Below are 17,477 nucleotides of genomic sequence, written 5' to 3'. Positions count from 1 at the left end.
GATTCTGGTGTAGCCACACTGTGAAAAGTGGCACACAGCAAATAATTCAACCCGTCGCATCTCCAGCCAGATTTAGGGAAGTTCCAGGTAACTGCTGTCGGCGTAATACCGAATTAGAGGAACTAACGACCTGCCTCCCGTTATGTCAGCTTCGGGCACAAGATATTCTTCACATGTTCAAAGGTTATAACTTATTTTGCTCCATCTAAGCAACGAACCTGGCCTCAGCTTCGTCACCTACATGAATCTGGGACATTAATAACGGCATAGAAGTTTGGAAGGGAAGGACCCGCAAGGACTCGATGCACAGCCTTTAAGAATTTATTTATTGCAATGTATTTATTTAAAATGTTTTTATCCCGCCTTACTCCTTAAAAAAGAACCCAAGGCCATGATTATGTGTCATTGAAAACTCCCTGTTTGGTTCTTTGTTTTATTTTCTTAATGTTTGATTAAAGGTTTCACCTCCTGATTCCTGCATTTGTCTTATTCTGCTAGGTTTCCATTGAAATGCAAAGCAACCATTAAAAAAAATATATAGAGAAAACCAGTTTCTGGAATTCCAGTCTTAATAGCAGCTGGTCTACCTGCCAAAACAAGCATGCCTCTAAGCATGTACAGAGTGCCTAACCCCCTTGATATTGATGTTTCTTCAGTGGATAGGAAAAGGATGAGAGACCTTCTCCACATGCTCAGAGGCACTCTCTTCCTCTGACAGGTCCTCCCAGCGCCTTCTCTCAGCGCCGGACTACAACTCCCAGAATTCCACAGGCAGCGGCAGATGCCCAGACGCTGGCGAGGGGATTCTGGGAGTTGTAGTCCAGGGCCGGGAGGGAACCTTTTTCAGCCGTGACACGTCAGTCCGGGGGGGGGCACCAGGCTCCCTTCTTTCCCTCCCTCACGGGAACATCCCGTGTGGGCCCCCCTCCCGCGCCGCGCGCCCCCGCCGAGCCTACCCGCCCGCGCCTCTCTTCTGACGCGGCTGACGAAGACCAAAAGCGCCGCCAGCAGCGCCGCCGCTAAGACGTACAGCACGGGGTCCATCTTCGCCACGTGACCCTCCCGGCGCCCCGCCCGCCCACGCCTCCTCTCCCTTTTAGCCACGCCCCCTTTGCCTTTCGGCCGACCAATCCAAACCAAGCCCGGGCGGGGAGGCTGGGGTAGAAAAAAACCCACCCCCTCAACATAGGAAGGAAACCACTCCCCGCCGGCCTTCGCTTCCCACCGAGAAGGCGGGACCGAAACAGACCATAGAGAAGCGGAAGGATGGGCGGGGGGGAGAGCGGCACGTTTGGTAACCTTAGCAACCGCAGAGGACCTCCGGTTAACCTCCGCCGAGGGGTTTCATAGGCGGCCTGCCAGGTGCCTGATTGGAAAACGGCATGTTGTGGTCCTCCGCCATTGAATCCCGATGGAAGAAGGACATGGCGGAAGTGTGTTCCGCGGCTCTTTTTGTTTGTTTGTTTGTTTTGTAGAATGTTAGCTCGGTGTTATTTGGTGCAGGGTCCTTCCCTCAATGGACTGAAGCGATAAGAGGCGGGTGGCTAATTCACTGCCTGCAGGGCAGCGGGGAGGAGCCGGTGTAAGTTCCCCCCCGTGGACGCCCTGAGGGAAAGTTGAGGGGGCTTCCTTCCCCTTTCCCTCTCACTTGCTTTCTCGGGGCCTCTCAACTGGTCTTTGCTAGTCAAAGCTAGATAGAAGTACAGGTACAGGAAGTTCCAAGCCATCAGCCCCCCCGCGAATGTTGGAAAACGCGGATAACATCGAATGCTATTTTTGTGTTCTTTATTGCGAGCTCTAGACATAGCAGGGTCTCTGGCTCTCTCTAGTGGCCAGTTTTCTGGTCACTTAACCTTGAGAAATATATTTTCCTTTCTCTATTTTTAGTCTTTTAGGACCGTGGATAAGTGAATCAGCAGATACGGATCCCATGGCTAAAAGGGGTCTTGCTGTATAGAAAAGTGGTTAGGGGGGAACAAATGGTTTCAGGGGAACAAGGAACAGCAGAAAGGCACTCTTGTGCTCACCCCCTAAGCTCTCTCCTTTTTCCAGGGAGAAAGGTGGGAGAGAAATTAAATAAATATTCATAAATATAACTAGCATGCAGCAGCTTTCTGCCTTTGATATTAGGCCAGATAAACAGGCATAAGGGATGGCAGCTTTATGGATCGATGCAACCTGTAGCCTTTTAAAGCGACCCAAGGAGGAAGCCCTCACTGCATCTTGCAGGAGCAAATCCCACATGATGGCTTGGTGAAAAAGCACTTCCTTTGATAGATCTTGAGATTCCCACCTTTTGGCTCTGGTTGGAGATCTTGTGATCTAGTGCACTGGTTCTTAACCTTGGGTTACTCAGGAGTTTTGGATTGCAACTCCCAGAAGCCTTCACCACCAACTGTGCTGGCTGGGGTTTCTGGGAGTTGCAGTTCAAAAACATCCGAGTAACAAAGGTTAAGAACCACTGATCTAGTGTATTGTAGAGGCAGAGGAAAATGTAACCTTTCTTACATTATACATTCTTTTATGCACTGGTTCTTGGCTGTTTTTGCTTGGCCAGACATAGTGACCAGAACCGAACACTGTACAGTATTGGAAATGTGCTCATATACCGTAGATTTACATAAAGATCCCGTAATTTACATAAAGATCTGGCAATTACTTTTTAAAATGATACTCATCATGGTATCTGCCTTTCTGGACATTTTCATTGACCTGCCTCCAATATTTCCAAGATAAAACCTTCTGGTGGTAAAGAAACCGTTAGAAGAAGCGATGGGTTAGAATGAAGGTTGTCAATGAATCCTCTCCAGGATTACTCTGTAAAATTCTGTGTTTGGGAAAGATGGCTACATGGTAGCTTCTTCTGGAAAAACTCAAGAGAAAAGCTTGTTGTTGGGCATGATTAGAAAGTCCAAACCTGTAGAATGAATAAAATCTGCAGTGCAATAACAGAGGCGTCACTCAGAGGTAATTTGATCAAACCTAGCCAGAGCTCAGAAAAGCTGTTTTGGACAACACCTAGAATTCCTCTAGTCTAAGGTTTTCTGGGAGTTGTTAAAAAAATGCCCGTGCTTAACCCTTTTGGTGGTTGTAAGATAGTATCATCCTAGCTCTGTTTTGCTGAAGAGCTCCAACAACTCATGAATCGTTTTAGCAAGGCCTGCCAAGATTTTGGACTAACAATCAGCCTGAAGAAAAAACAAGTCATGGGCCAGGGCGTGGACTCACCTCCCTCAATTGCCATCTCCACACAAGAATTGGAGGTTCTTCATGACTTTGTGTACCTTGGCTCAACGATCTCTGACACTCTCTTTCTAGATGTTGAGCTGGATAAACGCATTGGCAAAGCAGCTACCATGTTCTCTAGACTCGCAAGGAGAGTATGGCTTAATAAGAAGTTGACGGCATACACCAAAATCCAGCTCTATAGAGCCTGTGTCCTGAGCACACTCCTGGACTGCAGTGAGTCCTGGACCCTTTGTGCACGGCAGGAGAGGAAGCTGAACACCTTCCATATGTGTTGTCTACTACACATTTTTGGTATCACCTGGCAGGACAAAGTTCCAAATAGAGTAGTCCTAGAACGAGCTGGAATGTTTAGCACGTATACATTACTGAAACAGCGATGGCTCGGGCATGTCGTGAGAATGGCTGACGGTTGGATTTCAAAAGATCTCCTGTATGGAGAATGAGTGCAGGGAAAGCGCCCCAGAGGGAGACCAGAGCTGCGATCCAAGGATATCTGCAAGCGGGATCTGAAGGCCTTAGGAATGGACCTTAACAGATGGGAAACCTTGACCTCTGAGCATTCAGCCTGGAGGCAGGCGGTGCATCACAGCCTCTCCCAATTTGAAGAGATCCTTGTCCAGCAAGCCGAAGCAAAGAGGCAATCCCGAAAGCAGCAAAATCAGGGAGCTGGACAGGGGACAGATTTTATTTGTCTTCAGTGTGGAAGGGATGGTCACTCTCGAATTGGCCTTCTCAGCCACACTAGATGCTGTTCCAAGTCCTCCATACAGAGCATGTCACCATAGCCTCTGGAGACTGAAGGATGCCTACTCAGCTCTGTTTTGGGACTTCTCTCCAGTCACCACAGTGCAGTGCAATGTTTGTGTTACCACAGGATGTCACTACAGTTCCTAAGGTGATGCACAAACATTAGGAAAACCAATGATCCATTTATAAAATACATATGCAATTGGGGAAGCCTCTATAGAACACTTAAAATTGACCAAACAATAGCCAAGCTTTTGTGGATCAAAACACCACTTCATCAGGCTGTACCAGTGTGAAGACATAAAGTCCAGAAGTTTATGGCATGAGATTTTGCCAGGAAAGTGACTCTTATATGTAAAGTCCAAATTTTTTTTGGCAAAATGGATTTTGCCAGTCACATACTGATTTTTCCCAAGCTGGTTCTTTATAGATATGTTGAACTACAATCCCATGCTGATGGGGGATGATAGAAGTGATGGTTGCAGATACCTGCAGATATTTGCCAGATTGGGGAATGTTAGATTAAGGCATAATTATTATAAAATATCAGTTCAATATCTTCTCTACTTTTGAGATCAAAAAGGCCAAATATGTTTTTCCCAAATACTCTGTATTTATTGACTTCTTTTTTTATCTGTTCCTCCAAAATCTCTTGTAGATACCTTAAAACCAAAATGAGAAAACAGCCACTAAAAATTTCACCTGTGAAGACAATTCTAGCCACAATTTTCTTAAACTGGATTTAAGAAACCTTCCGCTTTCACCAGAAGTGGGCAAATGTGACAAATACACTGGCAAGTATATTTGTTTGATTTCCAGCGGGTAGATTTAGTAGATTTCTCAACATTCCTCTGAAGATAGTTTATAATTGCTGCTATTTTCTGTTGTTTAACTAATTGTCTGAGGTTGTTTTTTAAAATCTGTTTTAGGGCTTTGTTGTAAATTTTCCACAAAACTAGCTGACAGGTGGGACAGAATTATTTTCAGCTGGACTTCTCCAAAATGGCACACCCCCAGATGTCTTGTAATACAACTCCCATTATCCTTTGCAGGCATGACCAGTAAGTATGATAAGGGTTGTTCTCCAGAAGACCCAGAGAATAATAGATTGGAGGGATACTGTTTTAAATAAATAAACACAATGAACTCCTGTAGCCTCTTTTTGGGCTTTAGACCTACTGTACCTGATAGAAGGAAAGAGCAGCCACTGGTAAGAGAGTTTTGGATTTGTAGTCTCATGGAAGGACTGTGAGGAAGGGGCCAGCCGAGCCTTATGAGGCAGGGAACAACCTGAGAAAATGCCCAGTCTTGTTCTCTCCAAATGTGCCCGGGATGGTGATGAGACCAAGAGAAGGCTTCTCAAAGACCTTGGGAGGGGTGGGATTATATGGGGAGACATGAAATAATCCTTGAAATAATCTGGACCCAAGCCATATAGTGCTTTAAAGGTCATAACTAACATATTCTCGAAGGCTTTCATGACCGGGATACAATGGTTGTTGTAGGTTTTTCTGATTGTTTTAGTCTGCAGTGTTTTTCACATTCTTTGATTCTGATGTGGATGCTGTGTTTTGTGGTCACAATATATACCTGGCCACAACTCCAAGGTATCCGGTATATTCCTGCAGTGATGAGGGGGTCCCTTCTGTCGTTTGCTGACCGTAACATTTGTTGTATTTTTGTGGTGTAGGTTTGCTGTTTGTAGGTTGTGCTTTTTCAAAAGTTTCCCCATGCGGTCCGTGACCCCTTTGATGTATGGCACAAATACTTTATTTGTGGGTGGCTGTTTTTCTTCTTCAGTTCGGTGTTGTTTTCTTGGTTTGATGGCTCTTCTGATTTCATTCTTGGGTTTTCTGTAGACCTTGTGTTTTCTGCGAGGGTGTTGTTCCTACCCCTGTCGGCAGCCTGCCTGCAGCATGTTGAAGTTTCCAAACTTGTCTTAGAAGGCAGCCCCACCTACAACAGGTTATCGTCAACTGTACAAGAGATAACTAAGGTATGTGCCACGGTAGTCAAGCCAAACATTTCCAGAAATAAGAAATTGTAAATGTCGGCCAGAACAGGGCTTGACAAAAACACACCTGTAAGCAGCTCGTCTAAGGAGACCTTGTTGTGTGGGAAAGTGTAATTTCCGGTTATAATCTGCTGGGTCTTGGCTATCTCTCTGCTTGAAATGGAAAAATTCCTCATTTGCCTATCTTTGTTAGCCTTTCTTGTGAACATTTTGAGTGACTGGTAGTTAGTTATTCTTCTGCGGGAGAACTGATGACTTTATAATAGGGTGATCAAGGGAGACTCAACACAAAGCAAGTGGGGAGTGGGATAAAGAGCACTATCTCCAGATAAGAAAATGGCAAGCCCTAATATGTCCTTTGGCAGAGCGCTTTTCTGCCTGCCTAATTGAGCATAGAGATGTCTCCCTTTGACGGACAGTTAAACAAAGGGAATGGAGGCACCACTAGGTATGGCTTGATTTTCATCTCAAGCCCTTTATCCATTTGCAGGTGTTGTAGAAACCAGCTGAGTGAGAAAAGATCGCCTTCTTTCCTGCGTCCATGTGACTTTGCTAGAGAAAAATATTGAATACATCTATATAGGCTATAAAAATGGAGGCATTGTAATTTGCCCAGTCTCTGTAATAAAGGAGAAGATTTGAGCAGAGAGTTTATTGCAACTTTAGGCTGCTCAACAAAAAAATTATACATGAATGTCCCAAAAATGTATGGCAAGGGTTTGCCAGGCATCCTTTTAAGCTGACTTTAAAGCTGGTTACAGGTACATAAGACAAGCCCTGCTGGATCAGGTCAAGGGCCCATGTAGTCCAGATTCCTACCTCACAGTGGCCCCCACCAGAGGCCTCTCAGAACCCATGAGACAACTAGAACCTTGTCTCCTGACCCCCCCTCCCCTGCACCTGGCCTTTGGAGGTACCTTCCTTTGAAGGCTGGAGATGATACATCCCCGTCAGGGCTTGTCACCTGCGATGGGACTTTTCCTCCAGGAATCTGTCCAATCCCCTTTTAAAGGACTCTAGGCCAGATGGCATCACTACCCCCTGTGGCAAGGAGTTCCACGGATTAACAACACGTTGGGTCAAGAAATGTTTAACCTTTGGTCTGTTCTCACTCTGCCAGCACTCCATTGGAGTGGATGTCCCCTGATTCTGGTCTTGCGTGGGAGGGGAAAAGAACTTCCCTCTATCGACTTTATAACTAGAAGTAGGCTGGGAAGTATGGTTTAATGCTTCATCCCTGGTACCTCTGTGATTGCAAAGTTTTCTTGTTAGGTGGGACTGCCCTTGTCCTTCAGAACCGGTGCCACCCAATCCTATGTTTCCATGATCTCAACCCCCCCCCATGAAATGCATTAAGCTGAACTTAGTGGTTGCACTTAGAGCTATCAAGTGATTTGCTGATTGTTTTAAGTAAATTGACTGTCCCTCTTTCCCACTGGGCAACAGATGAACGTCATTGATTAAAGGTACAGCACCGAACATGTAGAGAAAGGACTCTCCCTGCATGCTGCCGTGTTCATGGGTCGTGTGAAATGCTTATGCCATGTGCACAAAGGGTCAAACTCCATGAGATGGTCAGCTTGCATTTAGAAGCTGAGAACACGCTCATCCTCTCACACTGAGATTCCTCTGAACATGGAGCCTAAGCAGCCAAACTTGGCCGTCTTCATCGCCTGATGACCGATAGCAAGACGAAGCAAGCTTGATTTTCAAAATGAGGAGGTGAGAAAAACGTGTGCCATCATCAAATACCTTTTACTAATTAAGGGAGCTTCACTTCTAAATTCAGAGCTCACCCACCCTCTTTGGTAGTCTGACCCTTCCTTGGTGTCCCAAATAAATGCATACACATTTCCAAATAAATAAATACACATGGGACATGTTGCCAAAAGCGAACAAACAAGTATGCTCCCAAAACCTTTTTGAGGCCGCGATGGATATATAAGATAATGTAGCAAAGTGAAAAGGGATAAGCAAAGTCTAGCATGGAATTTTTAGAGCATAGGGGGATTTTTTTTTATTGCTTGGTTTCTTTTTTTGTTGCACTCCGCAAACAGGAACCTGAAAGAACCACGCGATTCTCGGAGTGTGATGTTAAGTTCTCTAAGTAAAGCGCACTGAAAAAAAAAAGACCACATTTTCTAAACTCTTTTCCTGGAAGCCTCCAGTGATCCTTGATTTGCAGCTTCTGGGTCTCCCTGAAGCCAAACCTTCCAGAGGCTTCAAGTCAAAACACCTGCCTAGAATCAGCTTGGCCCTGGAGCAAGTCATTGATCAGTCATCCTGTCTGGTGTGGACCAAGCCATAATGATTGGGCTGGAATTCGAGAGATCCAGATTCAGTTGAAACTCGCTGGATGACCCTAGGCTGGTCACTTTCACCCAGCTTGACAGGGTTGTTGCGAAGATAAAGCAAGAAAGAAGATTACACGGTACATGGCCTAGAACTGGCTGAGAAGAGTGATACTAACACAATAAATAGATATAAATTAATTGATGATACATTTTTGCCTTTAACGTAAGTGAGGAATACAGCAAAGTGGATTTTCCTAGTCCATTTCATTTCCAAAAGAGTTTCCCCGTACATGTTTGTGCGAATTTTTAAAGAACGGCCCGCTTGTTTGCAGTGCTGGTTTTTAATTCTCCACTCTGCATTGTCCTTTTTCGGTTTTTCCTTTCACTTAGTAATATAACAGAAAACGAGGATTTCAGCACTCAGGAATCAGTTGGGCCTTCAACTTTTGTTCCTGCACGTGGAACAGCAAAGCATGGAGCCATTTATTGGCATTCTGCTGATTAGAAGCAAGCATTTGCCACCTGTTTGTCTTGGAAAGGAACTGATGTTTCCAATCTGTGCATTATTAGGAGTGGGTTTAGTCCACGTTGCATGTGATTTCCAGATGTAAATACTTACATGTCTATTCAACGTTTCACAGATTAGAGTTGCCCTGATAAAGCTCCTGTTCCTTTACCAGAGATCACAGTGAGTATGCTCTGCTGTGTGCACATGCTATAGAAGGCTATTTTCCAAGAAAATAGGGTAACATTAGACGCCAGGACCCTCCAAAGAAATGGAAAAGTAGGAATTTCTGGATAGGATGAAAGTACTTAGACAGTGCATGGCTAAACTGTGGAACTCTCTGACACAAGATGTAGCAATGGCTGCCAAATTGTATGGCTTTAAAAGGAGATGGGACAGATGCATGGAGGATGAGACAACCCAGCGCTATTAGTCATGGTGGATATATATTCCTGTACAGTACTTGTGTCTCTGTCTATCCGTTAGTGATTGCATTCACATTTTGATGATGGCTTTCCCATAGGCAACTGGGTTTGCCATGGTGTGGGACAGAACGCTGGACCTGATACCTTTTGGATCTGATCCATCAGGGTTCTGTGTTCTAATTCTTTAAAAACAAACTATACTGGATTTCTGTGGGACACAGCCCCCCGCCTCTAAATCTGGTTGAAAGATTCAGGGGAAAACCATTGTCCAGCTATAGCAGAGATCATGCTTTTTGCTTTGTTACATTATTTATTTATTTAATTTTTATTTATTTATTTATTTATTTAATTTATATGCCGCCCGCTCTACCCAAAGGTCCCTGGGCGGCTCACAACAATTATGTTGTGTTGTGTTTAAGCATTAACATTTCTTGTTGTTTTCTTTTTTTTTAAAGTCATACCGTGTTTGTACACATGACCTGCTATAATTCACAGTAAACAGTCTGAGCAAGAGGAACACAGATTTTTAATAGGGTGTAGGACATGGCATCTATCAATAAATCTGCCAGGGACGATTGCTGTACAGTGGATCCTCGACTTACAGAATTAATCTGTATTGGAACGGTGGCTGCAGGTCGAAAAGTCTGTAGGTTGAGGCTTCTTTGACCTAAAATGCATTGAAAACCGATTAATCCGTAACTAGCCGTTTTCGTTCCATTTTGGTTCTTTCCCCTGGTCTCTAGGTCGATTCTCCGGCTGCAAGTCGAACCTAAATTTTGCGGCCAGAGAGGTCTGTAACTCGAAAAGTCTGCAAGTGGAGCCATCTGTAAGTTGAGGGTCCACTGTATAAATGACTGTGTTTTGTGTCTGTGTAAAATTAAATTTTAAAGTGATCCGAGTGATCAAGCCACTGGGACCTGAACACATCCCTAATTAATGTGCTGAAAGAGGAGGTGAGCAGCTTCATGAATATGATCTGCTACTATCTTCAGAATGGCATTTGCAGAAGCAACATGGAACTGTGACCCATTAGTAAACAAAAGCAGGGTAATGCTCAGTTTGCAAAGCTATGAATGATGTTGGAGGATAATGACATACAGTATCTTTTATCATTTACATAAACTCTGCTTCTAATTGCGAAGCTTCCTGTCTCATTTGTTTTGCCATGGAGTTGTGATTTTTTTGTTTTTGTTTTAAAATTAACCAGAACAACTGTGTTTGGGGCTGCCATTTCAATAGCCAGGTACTCTGTGGTAAAAATAAAGGGGTTGGTTCCTATCCTACTTGTACTGCTACTCTAACCGGGAGTGTCGTCAGCTTTGGTTTCTTTCTAGTGAGGTGGCCAATACCCAGGTTCTGTCCCATACTTTCCCCTAGAACCTTATGGGTCAAATCTTCCTTTCCTTTGCCAATGTGCCTGCCAGAGAGCTGCACATTTTAAAAGGTCCCCCCATCAACCTCACAGCCTTCCCCTGCTTGTTATTCCCGAGCTGCCTTTGACTCTTGCTTTTCCCTTCCTTGGCGTCAGGTGGCTTTCTTCTTCCTTTCTCCGTGCTAGTAGTCCCGGGTTGCTTTCTTTCTGCCCCGCTCTCTGGTTCTGACTACTTCACACCCCCAGTTCCCCTACAAAAGCTATTATTACAGCTACCTGAAACAAGCCACAGAAGAAGGTAGCAGTAGCTGTGGTTCCATAAGAGATGGAACATCTACATGAACGTTGGTATATAAAAAAAAACGTGCAACCTGATCAGAAGACCTGAGCAGCTGCAAAGGGCCAGGGTTTAGTCCAGCAGCTGTGCGTTCTTAGCAGGCTCGATGGACTTCTTTCTTGTGCGATCTTTATCTCCTCTCCCATCAGTAAGGATGCCAGAGGTGTCAGCCAGCGAGGATCCAGGAGCTAAGTCCATCCACCAGAACTGTAAATGGATTCTTTGTTAAGTTGTGGTTTTCCCAGACGGTGACCAGAATTTTGCGGCTTAGAGCAAGTCGGTTCCCAATCCGAACGGACAAGAGCCCTTCCTCCGCCCTTTGGAAGGCCTGCCCCTTCCTCTCAACGAGGGACGACGGTGGGCCTCGTCCATTTGAGGCACCCACAGGCTTCCACCACGTACTCTCTGACTTTTTGGTAGCCAAACACGATCACGTAGGAACTGGCCGAGTAATAAACGGAAGCCAGGATGCCGTAGAGTGCGCTGAGGAGGCTGTGTTCAAAATTGCTCTTGATATACCCGGAGATGGTGGCTATCCAGACCATGTCATTGGAGATCCAGCAGATAACGTAGATGCAGAGTAACGAAAGCAAGATTTTAGTGGCCTGGGCGGTGTGGTTGTTCCAGCTGGTGCCCATGGCGGAGGAGACAGCCTCCACCTTCCTGCTGTGCTTACAGAGGAGGTCAATAATAAAGCCGTTGAGGACAACGACTAGCGTGATGAGGACAAGGTCCAAGCCGATGGATACGTAAGTGCTGTACCTAATGGAAGAGCTCTCTGTGTACGTTAAGCAGGTTGAAATGGCCAGGAGGACTATGGTCTTGTTTGTTCTCACTGCTGCACTGTCATACGTCAGGTAAGGGATATGTAAGAGGATCGTGAAAATCCAACAGGCCACGAGGATGCTGTTGACGTACTGTCCCTGGTGCCGGTCGATGAACTTTGCCCACGGCTGGTTGGGCCGTCGGATCTTGATGAGGTGGAGGAAGCTCAGGTTCTCCACGGACCAGATGCTGATCAGCCTGAGTGTGTGGTAGGTGTAGAGAAGAATCCTGCAGCCCAGCTCGTTGAAAACGTTGGTGCTGCTGGAAAGGAGCAGCCCGGGGATGGCCCTGTAGCAGCAGAGAAGGAAGTTGACCAGCGCCATGTTGATGATGATCCGGTCCAGAGGTTCCACCACCTTGTGACGGATGGCATTGCTGATGAAAGCGAAAAGGACGATGAGGTTGCCGATCAGGCCAACGAAGGACGACAGATAGGTCAAGACGAGCGTAACAAACATAGGGCTGTGCACCATTGTGACCCTGGTCTACATCCACGCATCTCCTGGCTGGATTGGAGGTGTCTTCGTCTTTCAGGGGGACCTTATTCCGGTGGCACCAATGCTCCCTTTCTCCCTCTTCTCCAGGCCCTGCCAACTCAGGAGAGCTTTCCCTTTCTCAGTCCAGGAGCTTCACAAGCTCTTTTATAGACTGCCTCTTCTCTTGGCACAATCACATCCCTTGGAGTTACTCGGAGCCAGGATTACTCTCCTATTTGTCCAAGCCTTGTTATCTTCTGTTACTGAAAAGGGTTGGGTGTAAAGCAGATTAGCTAGTCATTGATACAGAATGTGCCCAAACAGAGAGTCAGGTAGCATGAGAAAGTGAAGCCAAGCTCTCATGTAAGATCAAAGCAACTTTTTTGATCCAGTCATACAGTACTTGATGCACTTTCTCTGTTCTTCCCCTGTTCTTTTAATTTACACCCCATATCATCTTAGTGGTGCTTGATCATTTATAGCATTTTAAGTTAAGCATTTTTTTAAATGCAGGTAACATCCTTGGAAAATCCCCAGTGCCCAAGTAGACTTTATATTCTTCCTAGGAGCAGCAAAAGCAGAGCAGAAGGTCAAAAAAAACTCCTCCTCAACTGAAGGAGTGGCTTTTGTCAGTTCAGTATGGTACATGGTTCTAAGGAACCGCTGGATAGCTGCCATTTAGGTATCTGGTTGAAAAGCCAGAGGTTGGGAGTTCGATTCCCCGGTGAGCCTCCTTGTCATTTTCCGCTTGCAGGAGGACAGCTGTTTAAGTCAGGAATAAACTTTAAACCTGGCTATTTGGGCAGGCTTTCCCTCCTGCCATACTGTATCTTAATTTCTTATGCTTTCGCCACCTTGGATCTATAATATATGTTTTTTGGTTTTATTGTTTTTAAATTTGTAAACCGCCCAGAGTAGACCTCTGGCCTAGATGGGCGGGATAGAAATCCAAAAAATAAATAAATAAAATAATATTTTTAAAAAATAAGTCTTGGTGGCAAAGGGCTCCTCCCCAACAAGGCGTGGGTTGCGTTCCCGGGAGCGCCCCAATCCGATGAGCGATCGTGCGCGCTGAGGAACGGCACCCACACCTCGTTAATGAGTGGCAATTTGCCCGCTAGGAAACTTACACCGTTTCTCTTAGGGAAGCAAAAACGTGCCATAGGATTCTGTCCTCTTGCTTTTGTGGCAAATGCACCTTTTACAAGCCGTAGTAGGGGGCAGAGGGGGAGAAATCAGGAGCATAGGGAGGGCGAAGGACGAACAGGAGGGGAAGAGGGTTAAGCACCGACATTCTCTGCTGGTGATGCTTCTTCTTCAGTGGCACCCTCCAAAGCTGTTTTCCTTTAAAAAAAATAATAATTAGGAAATGGAGTTTGGTCATTTGCAAACACATGCCTGCTAACACATAGCTAACGCTACGATCAGGTGTTGTGCTGTGGGTGTTGTACGCCAGGGGCTACGGGTGGGGCGAGGGGTCACTCAACTATGCCATGAGAACGCACAGCTGGCTCCTGAATGCTGGGGAAGAAACAGACGGTCTCTTGGAAACTGGGCGGCTTCTTTGTCGGTTGCTGGGAAATCTACACTGCATGGCCTTCTTTATTCCAATAAAACCAACATATCACTCAGTGTCTGCCTTGCTGCATGGCAAGAAGAACCCTCCAATAATTTGCTCAGTTTTGATAGCAAATGCTCTGGACCTATTTTGAACGCATTTGAGAGACACCTCCTGGGTTGCTCCCAGTCCTTTCTACAGATTTTCCCCACTCGCTCTCCTCCCCTCCCAACCTTAATCAAGATCTGTTCCCCGACATGCAAAGTTAATTACTTTGTGTTGTGCTGCCTTTGGGAAATGTGATTTTAATTAACCAAGCATGCGTCATGAAAACATATGGGAACCGCCGGAAGAATGCCGACACATTTTGCAAAAGGGAGGCAACCACGGAAGGCGAGTAATGTAACTGCAAATTGCGGAAAAGCCATTCCGATCCGGATGGATGCGAGATATTCGGCTGCAACGTTTGGTAGATTAGTCAGTGGAATTCTTACTTTTTTCTGTTTAAAAAAAGCCCAATTTACTTGATTGAAATGAACCTCAGGAAAATCGTCCATGCTGGTGGGTAGTAAAGACATAAAGCATGCTGCTTATATACATACTGTGTAAACGCATGACACCCCATCGTCCCGAATTCTGACTCTCTCTTATGTGGGGGGGGGGAGGGGAGTCTCAGCTGGAGAGGTTCTCTTGTTTCCATGTGGTTTGGAACCCTAATTTTCCTGGGTTCCAGCTTCCACAGAGCGCAGAAACTCTTTAGAAACATGTCAACCTCCATATATAGAGAGAGGGTGGCAGAAGTGTCACCTCTCAGAAGGTTTCTGGGAGCCTCATGGCACAATGGTTCAACCACCGTACTTCAGCCACAACTCTGCTCACGACTCATGTTCAATCCCAGGTAGCTGGCTCGAGGTTCGCTCAGCCTTCCATCCTTCTGAGGTGGGTAATGGAGTACCTGGCTTATGGGGGGAGGGAGGGCACCATGTAGCCTGCACAATTACTTTGTAAACCGCCCAGAGAGTGTTTTAAGTGCTATGGGGCAGTTTATAAGCAGCGTGCTTTGCTTTCTGTGATCAAGCCCGAATGTGAACCCAGGACTCGAGTCCTCGGCCAACATTCTGTCCTCTAGGTGGCACAGTGGCTCTCTAGGCTAACATGGGTCAGGGATTTAAAACCTCCTCCACTCTCTCCATGCTGTATATAACACCGCAGCCTCCATGGCTCAGCCCTACCCATGCATGCTGGAGCATTCTGGGAGTTGTACTCTAAAAACTAACGCTCCCAAGCTATGGGATATAATTGGCTTCGACAACCAAGATTGGAAAAGTTTTTTTTGGGGGGGGGACCACAATACCCAGAATCCCTCAAGGCACATGGCCATGGTTGTTGTGGGTTTTTCGGGCTCTTTTGACGTGTTCTGAAGGTTGTTCTTCCTAACATTTTGCCAGTCTCTGTGGCCATGGGCATCTTCAGAGGACTGGAGTAGGAACTCTGCCCATGCTCTGTCCTCTGAAGATGCCAACCACAGAGACTGGTGAAACGTTAGGAAGAACAACCTTCAGAACACGGCCAAAGAGCCCGGAAAACCCACAACAACCATCAGATCCCGGCCGTGAAAGCCTTCGCGAATGCACATGGCCATGCTAGCGATGAACTTCTGAATGGAGGCTGTAATTAAAAAAAAAACCTAATATTTTTAAGTGGTTCTGGAAAATCTTTTCCCCCCGGTTGCTTTTTCTATGCCATCCAGCTTGGTCCGCACCGAATCAAGATTCACTTTTGCTACGAGGCAAAGAAGAATCCTGGCAACTGATAGGGAGTCTTTGCATAAGGGGCAAAATAATAATAATATGCATATTACTAATTCCAATAGAAGGGCTTGTTTGGGTGTGTGTGTGTGCCAACTTTGTTAAAACTTTTATTCTTTGAAAGAAAACGATCTGAGCCTGATTGACAGCTTCAAAATCCCCATTGTCGTGATATTTTTGTGGAAGGACACAAGAATCCGTTGCAAGCTGTAGAAACCTTTTTCCTTGTGTTGGGTTGTTACAAAACAGGGGTTGTGTGGTTTTTCAGACTTGTTAATGCTGCCATCTAGTGGTAATTTCCAGGCCTCAACACAGCAACTGTGATAAAAGGTTTGTCTGGAAGACAGCGTTCGGAGAAAGCCGGAGGTATTTTCTCCAAAATCAGGGGCTTCATGATGAGTGATTACCTCTGTGAAAATTCTGTTAGGAACCAATCCAGTCCCTGTCCTGACGTGTGAATTGCATGGTGGATGTCGTGCTTCTCCAAATGCGGCAATGTTCTTGGCTCAGAAACGTGTCCTTGGTCATGTTTCTTATTACATTCGGAAGTGTGTTTTTTAAATATATTCACAAAGCAGATTATTTAAATTTGGTTCCCATGGGACTTTTTTTTTTTGCCTGAGTTAATTTTAGCATAACACGGAAACAGGAAGGAAATTATTTATAAAAACGAACACAGACAAAAATAACTGCCCCGAACCAGTATGATTAATTCATTCCTGCTTGTAGATTATCTAACAGGCCTTACAAATTCAGACTGAATCATTTAATGAACCTAGTTTTGATGGACTGGTAACATATGCTCGTGCAGCTTGCCATTCTGTCTGATTAATCACGTGATGATTATTGACTAGGGAAAAATGTGGGTTCTGAATGTGTTTTCAGACTTTTAAAGATTCTCATACTATATAGACTGTGTCAGGATGTTCTGCTAGTCCAGGAGCTGATTTTCTCCCCAACAAGCCTCACTATGGTGAATCCCTTCCTTCCTTCCTTGTTTCTCCCTGTCCTTCCTTCCTTCCTTCCTTCCTTCCGATGGGATTGATATTGAGTGCACACTCAACCGGAATCCGAGGCAGTGCTAGCAGGTTTATTCATAGTGGATAGAGTGATGGGCTGCGACTGGGTTCACATCTTTCTTTGTGGCCATAGAACTGGTAAAACAATTCCTTCCTTACTGGTAAAACCATCTCACTTACCTTGAAACCCCCCATTAAATGTGCTATAAGTCAGTTCCAACATGACAACACAAAACAACAGTTAGAGGGACAGTTATATTTAAACACGCCACCGTCCGGCTGGATGCTAAAGATAATAGAAATACCCACAGTGGCAGCTCTGAATTCCAATTTTAGAGGTGCTGTGAACTCATTTCTGGTTTTAATACACCTTTCTTTCTTTCTTTCTTTCCTTCTTTCTTTCTTTCTTTCTTTCTTTCTTTCTTTCTTTCTTTCTTTCTTTCTTTCTTTCTTTCTTTGCTTATTATTTTTATCAATATGTCGTTTGCACATCTCTCTTGATCAGAGCTCTGCTTCTAAATGCGGAGTTGCTATCACAACTAGTTTAAAAGGAAGAAGATGCACTTTCAGAAGATGCTAGCATCTGAGGGTTTGAGAAAGCCAGATGTAACTGACTGCATCTGGAGCGGCCAGCGTTTGTGCTCAAACCACACTGTGGCAGAAATCCGCAATGCTTGCTTGATTCCATTCCTGGCCGGGGTGTGTGTGAAATGAGATATATGTCATCGTTAAGACTGTGTGGGTCTATAAGGCTCCTGAAATGACATCAAGTCCTGTATTTTGGGCGTGAAGAGGCATTTCTTCAGAAAAATCGCATTGGCTTCCGCTCCCTGCCTTACGGCATAAAC

General features: G+C 45.2%; 2 protein-coding genes across 2 annotated transcripts in view; both read right to left on the bottom strand.

Annotated features, from left to right (window-relative positions):
* The window catches only part of DDRGK1 (DDRGK domain containing 1), a 36,318-nt gene extending 35,213 nt beyond the window's left edge, over nucleotides 1–1,105 (bottom strand). The window contains exon 1 of the mRNA XM_073002129.2: nucleotides 957–1,105. Within this exon, the coding sequence (XP_072858230.2) occupies nucleotides 957–1,044 (88 nt within the window). The 5' untranslated portion in view covers nucleotides 1,045–1,105. The remainder of the gene's footprint in view (nucleotides 1–956) is intronic.
* Nucleotides 1,106–9,960: 8,855 nt separating this feature from the next.
* LOC110090920 (olfactory receptor class A-like protein 1) lies at nucleotides 9,961–12,838 on the bottom strand. Its single transcript, XM_020814802.3, has one exon. It carries the CDS (start codon nucleotides 12,239–12,241, stop codon nucleotides 11,285–11,287), a length of 957 nt encoding a protein of 318 aa, XP_020670461.3. The 5' UTR covers nucleotides 12,242–12,838; the 3' UTR covers nucleotides 9,961–11,284.
* Between the last annotated feature and the right edge of the window lie 4,639 nt (nucleotides 12,839–17,477).

Source organism: Pogona vitticeps, chromosome 5, assembly GCF_051106095.1.
Source record: "Pogona vitticeps strain Pit_001003342236 chromosome 5, PviZW2.1, whole genome shotgun sequence".
Taxonomy (NCBI): Eukaryota; Metazoa; Chordata; class Lepidosauria; order Squamata; family Agamidae; genus Pogona; species Pogona vitticeps.
Note: the sequence above shows the minus strand (reverse complement) of the source record. Positions and strands in the feature narration are given on the sequence as shown.